The sequence below is a fragment of the Talpa occidentalis genome, unplaced genomic scaffold (genome assembly GCF_014898055.3).
Source record: "Talpa occidentalis isolate TD23 unplaced genomic scaffold, MPIMG_talOcc4v2.1 talOcc4.2, whole genome shotgun sequence".
In the NCBI taxonomy this organism is placed as follows: Eukaryota; Metazoa; Chordata; class Mammalia; order Eulipotyphla; family Talpidae; genus Talpa; species Talpa occidentalis.
In genome coordinates, this window is record NW_023602073.1 from 118212934 (window position 1) to 118231079 (window position 18146).

General features: G+C 36.8%; 1 protein-coding gene across 1 annotated transcript in view; it reads right to left on the reverse strand.

Annotated features, from left to right (window-relative positions):
• The window catches only part of MAN1A1 (mannosidase alpha class 1A member 1), a gene marked incomplete at its 5' end in the record, with an annotated part of 173424 nt that overhangs the window by 116282 nt on the left and 38996 nt on the right, over window positions 1–18146 (reverse strand). Inside the window, 2 exons of the mRNA XM_037518772.2 lie at window positions 9152–9267; window positions 12025–12121. Coding sequence (XP_037374669.1) covers window positions 9152–9267; window positions 12025–12121 — 213 coding nt within the window. The remainder of the gene's footprint in view (window positions 1–9151; window positions 9268–12024; window positions 12122–18146) is intronic.

Consider the following 18146-nt stretch of genomic DNA (forward strand, 5'->3'; position numbering starts at 1 on the left):
GGACCACCCTGGTGGCACAAGGGGTTAAGATGCAACCTATGAAGCTCTCCACAGCCATTGCAGCATGAGTTTCGATCCCTGGCCAGGGAGCTACCCACATGGTGCAGCAGACCTCTCCTGACTTGCCCACTGCTTCCCTCAGCAGTGTACTTCAGTCAATCTTCCTGTTCTGCTCCCCACTCTATCTCTGGTGAATCCTCTCACCCTCCATACCTCTGGCCTGTACACCAGTTCTTGCATGCATGAATAAATAAATCTCTAAAAAAATAAATTTTAGGCATTTTATAAATTCTTGGTTCTGATTTCCATTAAAATAATCCTATTAATTTTAATTCTATTCCTGCCATAACCATTCATTCAGTGTCTTTTAAGATGTCCTAAAACTTTTCCAGTTATTATCCTCATGACAGATGAAGGGTTGGGGCAGATAGGGTAGAGGAGGAGACCACAAAACAGCCTCTATCACTCAGGTCTTGTGAGTTCTCTTAACAACTGATGTGAATTTTAAAATCTTCTTCATCTGCACTTGTTTTAAAATGATATTATCTTCCTTAAATCTTAAAGTATGACTGCATTCTGGGAATGTGACCATGTACCCTGCTGCCTCTAGTATACACAGGCAGTCATACATGAGTACTAGTTTGAGAAATAGATGCAGTCTCCTTTTTAAATTGGAATCACCTATTAGTTTATATCACTACTGCTGAACAAGTGAAATTAGGAAATTTTTGACTAAAGGCCTATCCACAAAGAAATTTGGATCGGAAAAACTGCTCTTTCATTTCAATTTTCCTCTATCAACAACCTTTGAAATCATGGGACATAATCAGATTCATCTCTTAATTTAATGAAATGTATGATTTAATTAAGTTTATACCTAAAATCAGGAGGTATTACGAATCATGAAAATCTTAAGCCTTAGTACTAATCTCTCATATTGTCTTGGGTACCTTAGACTGATACTTTCCTTCACCCTTTCCTTAATACTTCTGCCCTCTGATTCACTATGTGTAAAATTATGAGATAAAGTGATAAAGATTATGAAGTGAAAAAAAATAGTTCAATTTTATTAATCCTTTTGTATTTTCTCCTCTCCAAATTCTTAATATTACAGCCCACCTCTCCACTGGGAAAGGCTTCCTGAAAGTTAACAGGTCATGAGCATGAAAAAACTAACCCCATCTGAGAAAGAATGAAAGTGAACACTTCAATGTCACAGTTTCAAACAAGTGCCTGAAAGATCAATCTCTTTCTACTAGATAAGACAGAATTTTAGACAATTTGGAGGAATTTATCAGGTTAAAACTTTTATACATAAGTAGTTTGTCAAAATGATCTAGAAAATGATCATATGGAATAGAAAAGCATCTAGGTTTACTGATTACCTTTTAATGAAAAATAGAAAACTTTTAAAAACAATTTATAGGAGAATAATTTTAAATTTCATTAATATTAATTGTAATGCTTCATTTTTGCTCTTCTTTTGTTGCTTTATGAGCAATCAATAATCTCAGATGAGCCTACATTTCGAGATTATTTACTTTCAGATCTACCAAGCAGTCTCTTTCCTGTACGCACTGCTATTCTAAGAACAAATCATTTGTGGTCCATTGATGGTGTCACTTGCAAAAAACGATCCATTTTAATAGATCTCAGCAACAGAAATACTAAGTTTGATGATTAAAATATTTGGAACAATTCAGCTCAAGTTTGCTTTTGATTAAGGAACTACAAAGGTACCAGCTGATCCTAAAGAACAGATATATTGTTTATTTGCACTTTCAAACCTCATAATTATTTAGACTCAAACGTACTAGAATTCTCCTTAATTGTTATGACTCCACAGTGTGAAAGGTCTGTTTGACTAGATTAACTGAAAAAAGACCTCTTGGAAAAGAACTTGTATTGTCAGATATATTTTAATTCTATTCTGAGTATTTGACCCCAGTTCCTAAACTGGTGGTGTTTTTTTTTTTTTTTTAAATGAGTAATTCTCTGAGCATTATAATCAGAGACTACTAAATAGCTATTCCTCCAAACTCCCTATCAGTTTCCAATTCAGTGAAACTAGGTTTCTCAGACTATAACCACTCAGGAGAAACAACCAAACATTGATAATAACTGTCTATTAAAATCCAATGTAGTGACCATGTTTGGTAACAACTGCTCCACTACTAACATGGATAACTACGCTTCCCTGACAAACACAGAAAATGTGAGATTCTTCAAAGCAAAGACAGGTGACTGCCAACACCCTTGCCTATATTCAGGTTTAGCATATGTCTTTATTTGTAAATGTACTTCAAAGTGTGTGTTGTACTAACATTTGGAGGAATGAAAGTACAAAACTTCAACAGTCGAAATAGCAATATTAAATCTCATAATTTACTATAATGGTATGTCCTAGAAGCTTTTAGCTTCATATTTAAGTAACATGGTAAACCTCTCAGGATGATTAAAGTTGAACTTCTCCAGCCCACAAAGATAGGTATAGCTATCTTCTATATGTTACTAGGTTGATTTTACCAGGCAGGTCCAGAAGAGCACTCAAGTATTAGTTCAATCTATCACTGATTAGTGTCAGAGAGAACAGTTTAGTATCCTCTAATAGCCAAAATCCAAATCATCACTCTTGGCAGGCAATGGTTAGCATTCAGATGGAAAACACTGAATTACTCCACTCAGTAGGATAATTAACTTAGTTATCTATACCCATCAGGATATTATGCCACTCTAAAAGAGACCTCAAGCAAGAGCGATACTAAGACTTCAGTCACTTCTTTCATCTCTATGACATTGAGCTCTGAACTTAACTTGCCTTCCTCTATGCATTTAACAAGATCCAAGTTGCTTATGGAGGTCAATTTATATATATCCCTTTGATAGTATTTATTTTTTTGAAAAATATGGTGGCTGGGCCCACCTTGTGGCACAGTGGTTGAGCACTGGGTTGAGAAGCTGCCCACAGCCTCTGCAGCGCCAGTTCAATCCCCGGCCGCCGGGCGAGGGTCCCACATGGCGCGCAGACCTCTCCTGCCGCACGCTGCTCCCCTCAGCAGTGTACTTTGGTCCTTCTGCCTGCTCTGCTCCCCGCTCTGGCTCTGGTGAATTCTCTCACCCTCCCGCACTTCTGACTGTACCCAGTGCTTATATACATAAATAAATAAATAAATATTAAAAAAAAAATAGGGTGGCATTTTTTTTAAAGATTTATTTATTTATGCATACAAGAGCTGGGTACAGGCCAGAGATGTGGGGGGTGAGAGGATTCACCAGAGACAGAGTGGAGAACAGAACAGGCAGACTGACTGAAATACACTGCTGAGGGGAGCAGCAGGCGAGACAGGAGAGGTATGCTTCTCCATGTGGTTTCTCCCTGGCCGGCTGGGGATCGAACTTGTGCTGCAGAGGCTGCATATTGCTCATAGTGCTATCCTTAACCCCTTACACCACCAGGGAGGCCAATAGGGTGGTATTTTGAATGGATAAGTCTGTATCTTTAAATATAAAAAAGTCTTTTGTCACCAGTATCTCTGTTACCTAAATCACAAAGTCACATTCCAGGTCCTTGCCAAAGACTCCAGTCTCAGTGTATTCCTACATAGTGTCTAGAGAAAGAATCATCCAGCATTCATTATCTCAAAGCATGGCCTCTCATATAGAGATAGGACTTTACCTCAATGTAGAAAATAACTTTGTAAGGTAATCTTAATATAGCTTTGGCCTTTAATGAGAGTGTATATAAGAAATTGTTACCTGGAGAAAATTCCTACATATTGTATAAAATTCATCATTGAGGACAATTTTCAGTATTTCTCCCATAAGGATCTAAGTAATCCATACTTTTTTTAAAGTGACAGTATGGAATAGGAAAGCTCAGAACTGAATTTAGAAATGCCAAAATATGGAACTCCTCATCATTTGCCCTTTATAAAATGATCTCCCCATATTAGGAACCACCACAAATCGATTCTGAACGTAGATTAAGTAAAAACAAGTAGATCAACTGCACTTGAACTCCAGATCATTCTAACTATATAAAAATATAATGCATATGGCTACCTTTTCAATCTGTCAACTTGTCTTCAAGCTGAGTCTAGCAGAGTCTGTCAGGAAGTAGGACAAGCTATCTTAACTTCTCATTCATTCAATTAACATTCATTGAATGAGTGTTAAACAACATTATACAACAACGCACTCTGATGAGTACTTGATATTTAATGATATTAAGATTACATGCTTAATCTTGGAAGATGCAAATTCTCTGTGTATATAGTTTTCAACTCTTTGCATTTACTCTCCAATAAAAACAGGGTCACTGAGTTAATCAAATCATGTTCAACCCGCAACTCTTACTTGCTGCATGATCTTGGACAGATTAACCTCTTGATTATAAAAACATGGAAAAGAACACTTACCCTATAAGGCTGGCACAAAGGCTAAACACAATAACCTTTAAAAAAATCAATTGACATAATACTTGCTATGTCTCAGTACTTTCTAAATAGTAGTTCATCTTCCCTTTCTTCCTAAGAAAACCAGGTCCCAAATAGGAAGGTACTCTGACTGCATTTCCTTTCATAAGCTCCCATTGGGGTATGTGCCTGAACCTTATACAATATTTGGTATATAATTAATACATGAGTGAATTAAGGTATGAGTAATGAAAAATCATAGGTCTGTTTTAGATTCTTTGTCAGTCTGGGTAACGGAATTAAAATCAGGGAATTCATCTACTGGATTCTAACCTAAGGGTTTTCTGCGTAGATCTATGTGCTTCTATATAAGTCAACTCAAAACAAAGCTCGACAATGAAGTCTGTGCTCCTAAATTTTGTCCTAATGATTTAGTTTAAGGCAGTTATTAAAGACATTTGAACTTTATGCTACCAAGTATGCAAATTGAATCAACTTGCTATGCCTTAATTAAAAGAAAATGAGTTTTAGTTAATGACAGTATAAACCAATAAACAACATTTACACCTTTAAGTGATACAAATTGAATTTCACATATAAACAAATTTATTCTTTACTATAAGATTTGCTTGTACTCAGGAACAACAGAGTACAAACTCTCAATGATAGTATTTCTCTGTTTCATTGTCATTCTCATTTTTCCCTTGCAATGAATTTGGATGTATTGACTTTTTCTGCAATACCCTCACATTGTCAATTAAAATACTTTATCAGGGGCCTCCCCTGGTGGCGCAGCGGTTGAGCGCTGGGCTGCGAAGCTGCCCCCAGCCTCTGCAGCGCCGGTTAGATCCCCGGCTCCCCTCAGCAGTGTACTTCGTCAGTCTGCCTGCTCTGCTCTCTGCTCTGGCTCTGGTGAATTCTCTCACCCTCCCGCGCTTCTGACTGTACCCAGTGCTTGTATAAATAAATAACTAAAATCTTAAAAAAAAAACTTTATCAGGAAACAAGCAATATTTTATTAAAGCTGGAATAGTACTACACACTATCCATAAAAATAAGTTTCTTTTGTCTTTGTGTAAGCAAATAAATGGGAAAAGTTTCTCAGTATTTTCAGAAAGAAATCTGTTTAAACTGTTGACACAATCGTTTGAATCTCTGGGCAGAATGAGTGAATATAAAACAAATTATCATATTAGAAGTGTTTAAACTGAAGAACTTCATAATGCAATGATAACAAGAGTAAACCAGGAAAGATTTTCCAGATTTGTTAATAATCTAAATATATTAAGTACTACCATTTAGATGTTATTGATAAATTTTCACTTTTTATAAAAGAAAATATGGTAAATCCCAAAGAGAGAACAGCATCAAATATGTTTCAAGACCTCTCCTGTTAGGAACAGTAGATGAGCAGATATTCAAGACCTGCAGCAATGCTTTCTAAAAGTAGTTTTGAAGTATATTTTGAAAACTATTAGCACAAGATTATTAGGAAGAGTTCTAAGACGATATTTTACATAAAAACCTGTCAACTAATTAGCTAAAAATCTTATTAAAAATCTTATTAAAAAATACAGCAGTCTCAAAATACAGAATGTTACTTGTGTCAGTAGTGGAGATTTACAGATATTATTAATAAATGAATACTTTAAAGTTCAATACCTTAGCAATTGATCAACACCAGTTTAGTCCCTTTATCTTACAAGGAAGGAAGCCAAGGAACTAGCTCCTCTCTTCAGTTACTAGTCCATTAGATCTACCCCATTAGATTCCCTCTGTGTCTGCATGGGTCTCCATGGTCCATGCAAAACTCATGTCACCTGGTTGTGGTCTGTAGTCAAAGAACTGCATTCTGTTCCCTTGTCTGTTCCCTTGTGAAGACTGAATACTTTTAAATAAAAGATTCAGAAATCTCAGACTATCACAGTCATGAAAGCAAAGAACTGCTGCAGTATTTGGAGAGATTTGGGACAGCAAAGTTAAAATTATCAGGCAAGGGACCTGGACACCATTCAGGTCTAGTGTCACTAAGATCAACTTTTCAAACTTCCACCATTAGATTTTAGAGGGAACTGGTTCTCAATCCTCCACCCTTTCTTGAAGAGAAAGAGGGGAGATGGGAAAGAGAGCACACTATCCATTTTCCCATATATAGCTGTAATTATTTAAAAACCCCTAATTATTTAAAAGTAGTTGGATGAATTTATTCATAAGTAACAAGGTAGAAGAGACAACAAACCCTTAAAAAGAAAGGATGTTTTTCATTGTCTTAAATTTTCATAGTTCTATTGATAATATATAGCTACCCAGTCATTCTAACCAAATAGTTGCCGAACCTTGAGCAATCACTTGCTCTGTGGGCCTGTACACTCATCCTTAAATTAAAACAGATGAACACACTGATCTCTGAGTTCCCTTTATAATGGAATGCTGTTTCCTTTACATTCAATTATAAGGTAGGTTTAACAGATTCATCTCTGCTTATCCTTTAAGGCAGTAACTTCCAAAGTGGGGTATATATGGCAATTGGTTAGAGGAGTAGGAGCTAATTATTAAAACTTATATTCTTTTTATATGTTTAATTTATGTTTTTAACCCAAAGAGATATGAATAAAGATCAGCCATACTGATCAACAATATTCTAATTAACACTGGTGTCCCACTGGTCTCTGGGAGAAAAAGCACTCCATGAAGCAGAGGGGTAGCAGGGATGCTTTCTTTGCCCATTCTCAAAATACAGCACGCCACTTGTGTCCAGTAATGGAGGCTTACAGATTTTATTAAGCACTTGTAAGATGACAAGGGGCTTACAAGGATTTCTGCATGGTAATGCCAGATTACAGGTAATGCCAATAATGCAAATCTAAATGAATGTCAGAAAAAGAGCAGGACCCATAATCTTCATTTTCTTAGGACAAGCTTTTTATAACCTCATTGTCAGGTACAACAGTAACTATGGAATTAGTTTAGATGTGATAAGATGTAATCCTCCCAAATCAAAAGCATCAAGAAGTATTAGAAGTATCCACAATTCCTAATTCCGAGCATTTTCCTTGGTGCACAATGGGTTTTGAGGCATTTATTATAATAGCACACATGTAAAATTTAAGAAAATATCATGAATAAATGTTGATGAAATTTTATATTGATAAAGGTAAAAGATCACCAAAGTCTAAAGCTTTGTTTATTTATTGGAAAGCATATGCATGTCAAGAGTTTAGCTATACTTCTTAAACAAGTAATGGTGTAAGCCAATGTTAACTAATTCAAAAAATAGTTTAGCTAAGGTACTTCATAGTATTGCTGCCTTGGCATCCATTCTATGTGGCCAGTGCACCTGGGGGCTTTGAACTAGCACTAGATTGTTGCGTCCAGCAACACCACACTGATAAAGACAGGAGTTGTGGAGCAGGCTGCTCAATGCTGGATGCTGCTCGAGAGCAAGATCCTGGCCATTTTTTTTTGATAGAATAATCATACAGTATCAGCTACGTGGGTTAAGAGGACAAGGAGAAAAGATGGGTGAAACTAAGGAATGTCATCTATGGCTTTGGGGGGACATGAGTCTGCTGACTAGATAATTCTTATCTGCTTGATGACCAAGTGTTGTATTAGAAAGTAGAGCCCAGAACCCCTGGCCACGGTAATAATCTTAACTACAAGGCATTCCACTGATCAGCTTCTGGGGTCCCTTGTCATACATCGGTCCTTGGCCCCATGGGCGTTCACGGTCATATCTCTTGATGCATACCCTTCCCAAGGTGATCAAGCTTTCTGCTCTTGATTGATTGGAAAGGTTTGGCTGCTATGGCTGATTGACTGAAGGGCAGTTCTGACCTTATATAGGAGTGCAGAACTGCAGGTAACAGTAATGGCAGCTGAACAAGCCACTTAAGTTTAGCAGACCCACCTTAGATAACAGCCCATAGAATCAAAAGGAAATGTTAAGTTCCCAATATGATTGCCCTAAACAGCCCTTGGGATCAATACTCCTCCTGACTTCCCAGGCTTTCCCCTTGTATAAGTGGATCTTACCAAGACCTCCACTCTTTTGTTTTGAATTAACTAACCTGACGTTAGCCTAGGAATCCCAAACCATTCTACCCACCTTAATAAAGCCATGTGCCCCAGGTCCTGTCTCGGTCTATCTGAGTTTTGCCTTGACCTCCCCTTGGGGCCCCTTGAGGCATGCTATTTACTTCCTCTGGACATGAAGTAAGCTTCTCTATTTCAATTTCTCTTGTGGTCTTTTTTTAAATAGCAGCTCACTATCTGGCACCTTGTGCACAAAACAAATGTTGATTTAACATAGTCATAACAGTACCCCATGGCACAGTATATAAGCATGAACCCCAGAGTCCCACACACATGTATTAGACTCACAGCTCTGACACACAGCTAGTGAAGTGGTCTGGATAAGCCTCTCAGGATCTGATTTCTAGTCTGTGAAACTGAGAAAATAATACCCATCTCATAGTGTTGTTGTGGGATTTGAACAAGAATTGCTGGTTTATGTAGGTCTCAATAAGTATTCATTTCTTTTTTCTTACTCTTAAAACAAAGACATGTTTTTCTACCAAAAAACAAAGACATATTTCTATGTAGTAAATATGATACTATTTAAAAGTTACAATATTTGCTTCTGTTACAGCATAACACAATTATTTGCTCCACATCCAAATTGGTCTATATTAACAGAGATGTAAATCTCAACTAGCAACTTTTGTTAAACTTACCACATTAAAATTTAGATGTTTTTCAATCCATGATTTTGCCTCTTTAAATTCATCTTTCATTTCCATAATAAAAAGGGTATCAAGGGCATCTACTATTGTTGCTCCTTTGATATTACCTGAAAATATAGAAATAGTTATTTAATAAAATACTCTTGACAGATATGTACATGCCAATTAACCATACCTTACAAAAAGAGGGGGTTAATACTGAATATATTAATATAGAGTAATAGTGAACACAGCCTAAAATTTTTTTCAGTGAAAGAAAATTTAAAAACTATATCAAAACCAAACTCAAAGTTATCACAAGGCTATATATATTGATGTCAATCTTCAAAGTTTCTTTTGAGTTGTAGAAAAATAAATTCCTTAAAAATTACATTTGTGGTTGCAATCTCTAGCAAGAAAAAAATAAACCTAAAATAAAGGAGCAACCTATATTAATTTTAATGTAATTACAAGTACACAAATGAAAAACTTTAAATATAATTAGTTATAAAATTTTTCAGTGACATCTCTAAGTAACCACTACTCTGAAATCCAACCCCTTCTTTGAAACCTAACTGATCCTAATCTTCCCTTCCAGTCACCCAGCAAGTGCTAGTGGTGATTTAATTCCTTGGAATTTCCTTGACATTTTTACTTGACACTGCTCTTACTCTCTTCCCTTTTTGGTTTTCATTATTTGTATGCATCTCTTTTAGTCTGCTAACTTCCTTAGAATAAGAAAAGCCATGTTTTGTTCATCTCCATGTTCTTTTTTTTTAAAATAAATATTAGCATTTTATTATTTTTTTTAAAGATTTATTTATTTTTACACAAGAACTGGGACACAGGTCAGATGTACAGGAGGGTGAAAGGATTCACTGGAGACAGAGCAGGGAACAGAACAGGCAGACCAACTGAAATACACTGCTGAGGGGAGCAGTGGGTGAGACCGGAGAGGTCTGCCACGCCATGTGGGTATCTCCGTGGCCGGCGGGAATCGAACCAGCACTGCAAAGGCTGCAGACAGCTTCACAGTGCTGAGTTCAACTGCCTGCGCCACCAGGGAGGCCCCATCTCCATGTTCTATACATACTAAGAGACTTAGTATGTTTTTAGTGTTTCAATAATAAATTTCAAAACAATCAATGTATGAACAGAGAACCAAATAATCTCTTTTATAAATATTACAGTAATTTTATAGCTCCCCTGGTGGCCTAGGGGTTAAGTGCTACCACTGGAACGGCCTGAGTTCAATCCAGGGAGGGAGCTAACCCACATGGCGCAGCAGACCTCTCCTGTCTTGTCTGCTGTTCCCCTCAGCAGTGTCTTTCAGGAAATCTGCCTGTTCTGCTCCCCACTTTGTCTCTGGTGAATCCTCTCAGTCCCTGAACCTCTGGCCTACAACCCAGTTCTTCTTAAACAACAGCCTCTGAATCTGTGTTAAGTTTCTGACTTTCGTTCTTCATTCCAAGCTTTCACCATCACCCAAGTTAACTGTTCATGGTGTCCTGCAAACACTACTTTAGGAACATCTGAAATCACTTCTACTACCACAACTTCAGGTCTTTCTTCATCTCTAAGCTGTGTCGCTGTGACAGACCAACCTGTCTTTCTTCCAAATGCCTAGCTCGCCCCTATATACTCTTGCAATGGCCTTCTCCCTTCCTGAGATCCTAGTGGTTTCTCAGGACTTCAACTGAATATCTGCTGAATCATCTAGAGCTTTGATTATTCACTGTTTACACATATCTTTCAAATTAGACTATGAACCCTACAAAAGCTTGTATTAGTTTTTATTAACAGCAGTGTCAGAAGGAAACCCAAATACACAGAAGGTCCTCATGGAGAAGCAGTGTGGTGATTAGGAACATGGACTCTGATCTTAGCCACAGAGAAGGCTAAGCCGGGCCAGTTAGTTTAGTTCCAGCTCAAACAGTTAGTGGATGGCTAACAGTGGGCAAGCTATTCCCCAAGCTTCAGTTTTCTCATCTATGAAATGGTTAAAACAACAGGGTTAAACAAGAACATGCATGAATGGGATGTCACACACAGTAAATATCAACTGAGACTGTTACATGATTTTGATACTATTCAACACCTTCTATTAAAGTATAGAGTCCCCTTTTCTATGGTGATTTCAGAAGGGTCAGAATAAAACTCTATCCCCTTCATCCTGTAACTTACAGATAAAACTGTGAGGGTTAGGAATTAATCAAGTGCAGTAGGAGGGCACTGAGTAGCTCTGTGACCCCAGGCATCCATCTAACAGTTCTGTTACTTAGCTTCCTCACCTCCAGAATGGGAATGTTATTGATACCCACAGTATTAATCACAGAGGAATGCCAAGAGAATTGGAGGGAATAAAGCATGTCAAAGTGGATAAATGGAAGTTCAAATAACTGACATAACCCACCCCCATTTCTCTTCCTCAAAGATAGGAGAGATCTAGAATCAAAGTTGAGAGGCACTGACATACAGTGAAAATCACCATGCCTGGCTACCTTGGTTAGTTTCTCCATAAAGACTCATCTCTTATGTGCCAGAAAACCATTAATGCAGTTGATGAAATGATCCTCTGCTGAGAACCACACCCCGAGGTTTAAAATTTATGATAAAATTTATGATGTGCCCATAGCCATTAAATCCATTCAATCTTTGGAAATGTGTCCCAGAGATCAGTCTTTTCAGTTACATAGGTGATCCTAATTGTTAGCACTGCTGTGTCTGAAGGGCACACTATGCCAGACTTTGCAGATAATTCCTTCAGGTGTACAAGTTACCTAGCAACATGGCCTAGGAGGGTCACATAAAGTTCTGTACCCACAAGTTCAGCAAACTGCAGAGATGCCACAGTTCACAAAGGAACCAAAGCTCATTCTACTCACCAAACAAACTGCTTGAATGGCCACCTTTTGATATAGGTTTCAGTTCATTTAATCCCCAGGCATAGTGTTTATAGTTATTCCAAGCATGTTGCATCATCTGAGAAAATGAAATAAAAATAGGATTGTAATTTGAATTTCAGATGTTTTGTTATAAAACTGAAAATATATTAAAGGCCTAACAGTTAAAATATTAAGCTTAGTTAAAAGGATAGTGATTAATTAAAAGGGTGATGATAGCATGAACAAACTAGGACTCATATACATACACACACACACATCATTCCTTTTTTAGAAATGAAGATTTTTCTTTTCAGAGACCATTTAATCCCATTTAATATACATGTAATTTTCAAAAATCAGTTCTCAATAATAGAAATTTAGTTTATTCTAAATAGATAAACCATTTCTACATTTATCACTTCAGTCTCAAACAGATTAAATATGAAGACTCTATAATTAAAATTTAATATTTTTGTAGAAGGTTCTCCACACTTTGTCAACTTCACAGTATATAGACAAATATCCAAGGTTATCACTTTAAACATATTCAGTGTATCTTGATTAAGTCTGCTGGAGACATATTTTAAAATACCTACAGGAAATAAAATATGAAACTCTCTGACTATGGTTAGATTTTGGAAAACTTTAACTTAATATAATCAATATTTAACTGTGTTCATATGTGCAGATTGATCCTATATGTTCCCAGTCTGGAGTCCATATACCAGCAATGTTTCTAAAGATCAAACCTCTGTCACAAATTCACTGAATTTGTAAAAAGAGTATAATTTTTTTTCAATGATTCAAAAATGCATATAGCTGTTTTTGCATACATTTTAAAGAAAGGATTGGGATTTCTCAACTGTCTAGAATTTATTCATGCCACTATTTGCAATTTATTGGTAAAAGTAATTAAATATGGGCATTATCTGAAAATATTCTAATCTGTCTCTATATTTCAAAATATCTTTTTTTTTTATTTTTTTTTTGATAGAGGCATGCTTTATTTATTTGTTTGCTGGTTTGTTTGTTTGTTTTGTTTATACATGCACTGGGTACAGTCAGAAGCGCGGGAGGGTGAGAGAACCCACCAGAGCCAGAGCGGGGAGCAGAGCAGGCAGAAGGACCGAAGTACACTGCTGAGGGGAGCAGCGGGCGGCAGGAGAGGCCTGCGCGCCATGTGGGACCCTCCTCCAGTGGCCGGGGAGCAGCCGGGGATCGAACCGGCGCCGCAGAGGCCGCGGGCAGCTTCGCAACCCAGCGCTCAACTGCTGCGCCACCGGGGAGGCCCTATATTTCAAAATATCTTTAAAGTATTATATAAGCTGTAAATACTACAGATGGGCTGTTTGTCATTAAACATCTTCAGTGAGATTAATATCATTTTATTAGCAAGACAAAGGTCTTTACATGTCCCTGAACACAATAGTGAACATCTTTTTAACCAATTTGTATATTTTCTTCCTATGTCACTACTATGGCTACTAGTAGTAGCTAACAAGACTCTTTACTATCTGCTAGGTACTCACTAAATGTTCTACAGTCACCATTATACTCAATTCTCATTACAACCTTATGAAGTAATGTACTGTGTTACCATTGTTTTGGAGATGTGAAAACTGAGTTTTAGAAGTTATAAAGCAAGTAACTTTCTCCAAAGTCATTACATCTCAGCACAGGTAAGGGGCGGGGCCTCATCCTTGTATTGGCCTGACTCCCAACACCTACAGCATCAACTCACACACTGCATCATCTGCCTTCACTGAGTCAACAACATAATCTTCTTTAATGAATCAGATAGGTATTGATCTCCCAGCTCTCAGCAGAATGTGTATATGTTAGTTTTTTCCAAGATTTATGCCTTATAAATTAATTCAAATAAAATAATTTAAATAATTTTATTGGGAAGGATAGTAACTTTGAAGGTAAAGAACTTGATTTGTAATCCCTATAAAACCACCAATTAATGTCATAATCATGGATAAGTCACAGTTTTTGTGACTTATCTGAAAAATTACTTATCTGAAAAATTTGTATCATAATTCTTGCTGGGAATCATGTAAGAATTCCTGTGATCACTTCTGGCACACTGGAATGTGATACATAACCACATTGATTTATATTTTTTCTATGCTTCTTTTTATTTATTTTCTGCTTTAATTCATGTATTAGTCCCTAAAATCATTATGGAATGTTTCTAATATAATCAAAAAGTACAGAGAATAGTGTAATTAATAATCTTGAACAGTTTACCTATAATACACTTACACCAGTTTTACTACTCTTCCTATTTTCCCTCATGCCATATGATTTAAAGCAAATGCCAGATATCAAATGTTTTCATGTGTATTTCAGTATATATACCTAAAAGATAAGGAATTTTAACTGAAATACTTATCATACATCTATGCTACCTATAAAAAAAACATTAATAGGCTTGTCCTAAAATGTAGAGAAACCAGTAAAACTCACATGACAAAAATAGAAAATATTAAGTATCTAAAAGTGTATGAAATCCACAAAAGCACCTTGAGATGACAACTGAGCTTGATTTGGTTTTCCAATTAAGTATTTTATTTGGTAAACATCTAATTTCTATCAATTTTTAAAGATACAAATTTAAAAGATTTTGGAATATACTTGACACAAGAACAACAACATAAAAAAGCTATGATGACTTGTTTTAGCTTTAAGATTGAATGGAAACCAGTGCCACACATTATTATTACTCAAAGATAGCATCCGCTCTCCTATAGAAGATTTGCTTTGTCAATAATTAATATTTATACAATGTATCAACACTGCAGAACCTCTTTAAGTTGCCTCTGTGGTATATATTAACTTTTCTTATCTTTTTTCGCCAAGGGAAAATCTGACACTAATTGCTTAGATTCCTACATTCCAAAAGTTGCTGTGACACGTTTCTCAAAATGAGTTCCTCTTCCACTGGGATTTCTATGAGTTAAAGTTAGAAAAGAAAAATAAAACCATGCAGTCAAAACGCTCTGAACGGACTATTAAGTGTGGCTTCTCCAGGAATGTATAAAATGAAGAGGAAGAGCCATATCATTAATGGATTCCAGTGATTAATCACTCCTGGAAACAATTTACAATGTTAAAAGCTAAACATAAGACACTGTGTGGGGGGGGGGGAAGCGGGGGATGGCGGGGGGTTTAACAGTGAGATTGCATTCACAAGCCCTATATAAAATCAGCTTGCTAATTCAGATTTACGACTTTTTCAAATATCTGAGAACATCAAAACACTACTAGCTTCTAATTTTATAGTGATAAGCTACTAGCCAGCTGAGGGACCATGGGGATGAAGGCATTTAATCTCTGCAGACTCTGAGTGCTTGTGAGCCGACAGGACAAGAAAGTCACTTATAAAATTCAACTACTAACAAAGAAGTCCATGGATAGTATTAATCCTCTTTCTTCACAGGCTCCGTAATTTTGTTTTGTAGTCTTCCACCAGTTTAATTAGGAATCTTCATCCTGACATTATGAGTAGAAGGATTAAAATAGGTCTAAGCCAGAAGTTGATTAGGACTTCAAATGCAATGCTGAAATCCTCATGAAAAAAAGAGAAACTGAAAGGAAACCAAAGATTTATTTTTTTCTGGAATATTTATATTTGCATTGTTGAAAGGTACAGCTAATATATGCTATAAATTGAAACAGGAGAGAATGACAAATTTCCTAATAGCAAGCCATTATTTTGAGCAGGAGAAGCTGGAATTAAAGCATAAAATATCCAAAAAACCACATTACTTCTCCTTGAGTCTATGCTTATAGAAGATTCTTCGATTAGCACTTTCTTTTCAATTGGGTAATTACTCAGCAGCAAAGCTGAGTAATTAGGCAGTCATTTATTGAGAGTCTGCTACAACAATGAGTAATAAGATGCTAAAGGACAAGAAGGGAAGTGTACATGACTCTATCATGCTTATAATCGAGTAGATAATATATGGAAGCATAACAATCTCCCTTCTTACATATTCATAAGTGTTTATAAGTATGAGGCAATATAACAATGAATTAAATCTTATGTACAACTCTATTGCTGTATGTAACAGTTTGTTTTCAATTTATATCCTGACCTAATCAAGGACATAGGAAGCCAAGAAAAAAGAAAATATGCTCAAATTTCTCCAGGTATGTGTACATTTCATCACTTACATTTTTACTACTAGGAATTACCCTTAGCTAGTACCTTTATGTGCTCAAGTTTTAATCACATGGTTTTAAATTATTCAGAACAGATGCATTAAAAATCTTTGAAACTCTCACTGTTTTTACCAGCTGCAAGTCTTATGAGGACTTTGGGGTTTTGCTGCCCTCTTTAAAAAGTCTACAAGTTCAAGCTCCTCTTACAACCTCCTCCTGCTATGGTGGTGGTGGGGGGCTTGTCTTACACAAAATTTTCATAGTTACAATGTGATTTGGGTCCCTGATTGAATGATTCAGTGTTTGGTGCCTGATCCAAAGACAGACAATTGGAAGCTGGCGATGAGTCTGAGGTGAGGTGTCCTGGTCTGAAGCTTTCCCCAATGCATGGACCAACCCAAGCATCTACTCTCCACAGGGAGATATTTATAGAGTCCGAAGGCCAGAAAGTGCTGTAGAACCAGAGAAATACAAATACACAAAGGAAAAAGACATAAAAAGGAGACTTGAGGCAACTGAAACCAGGAGGGAGACAGAAGGCGAGAAAATTAAATGTGGTTGAAAGGCAGACTTAGGATGCTTAGTCATTTGCACGGTGCCCCAGGGGAATTATGTTGGGTCTTGGATCTGCTACAGAACTACAAACAATGCTGTTTGAGTCCTGAATGTTGATGAATTATCTTCCTCTCCTCCAGAAGGTGTGGCTCTTTGCCTGGTAAGACTGTTTACTTACTGCCCTTAGTGTATGTCTTTACTGAAAACTCATTTGTTTACTGAGGAGGGATACGTAAATAGATCACAGGTATGTAGTCATCTGACAAGCTGGGTTCATATGTGAGTTCTGTCATCATAGATGTGATGCTAAGTGAAGCAATTAATCAATCTTTCTGAGCCCATTTTCAATACCCACAAAATATAAATGAATAAAATCACCAGTCTCACTGGTTATTGTGATGATTAAATAAAATAATGCATGTAAGAGCTTCACATATTGTCTGACCCATAGAATGTAGCTGATAAATTTTAGGCATTATATTTATTTTTATTAAAAATTTAAGTATATTTCTCTTCTCTATAATCTGAAAGAGCTTCATACTTTTTCCTAGTGACATATAAAAACAGGAGGAGCAAATATACACACCAGGCCAAGCTACATAGCATGCAAACTTTATAAATATATACATTTAAAAATATATACAATTAATTATTTGGAATCCAAAAGGTAGAAAAAAGAAAAAGGATAAAGACCCTTTCTACAAAAGGTCATTTTCAGAAGCAAAGAAAAATGGGTCAACTTTAGTTCTAAAGGTTCATATACTGACTTTCCTGAAATCTTGGTCATGCTGAATATGCTTGCACAGAGGGTTTCCTTGAAGAACTTGGGGGCTGATCCAGGAAAAAGGTGTGCCCATGAGAGGCTGTTAACACACAACAAGTTTTATTGGGTGGTGCTTGGGTCTCATGAGAGGGGAAAAGAAGGGGACTGGCATCCAGAAGGGGAGGAGTTGGGGGAGGGGCAAGGAGATGTCCCTGCGTGATGTCACTATGAAGCGTGTGTGGTAGTCTCTGGGACAGAGACCTCTGAAGGTCAGCAGCTGCTTGAGGTGCTAAACACACAAGTCCCCATCTTACCAATGGGTGGTAGAGGTTGGATACTGTGTCACAGGGTATGGGAAGCAGGCAGGCTCTTAGTAGCTTAAAAATCTACTTCTTTGGGATATTTTTAAAGTAACTGTATGAGTAAAAATTTGAAGGTGGTACAGTAAGTTTTTGAGATAGCAGGTCTTAGCTTGTAGTCAACATATAAGTAACAGAAGGGCCAAAAGATAAAGGCCAGCTTTGACTCATTTCTGGAACAGCTTACCATCTGGCACCAAATGGAAGAATCTCTGAAGTCCAGGAACACATTCCTACTGCTCTAAGTGACAGGAGTGGCCGTGTCTAATCAGGTG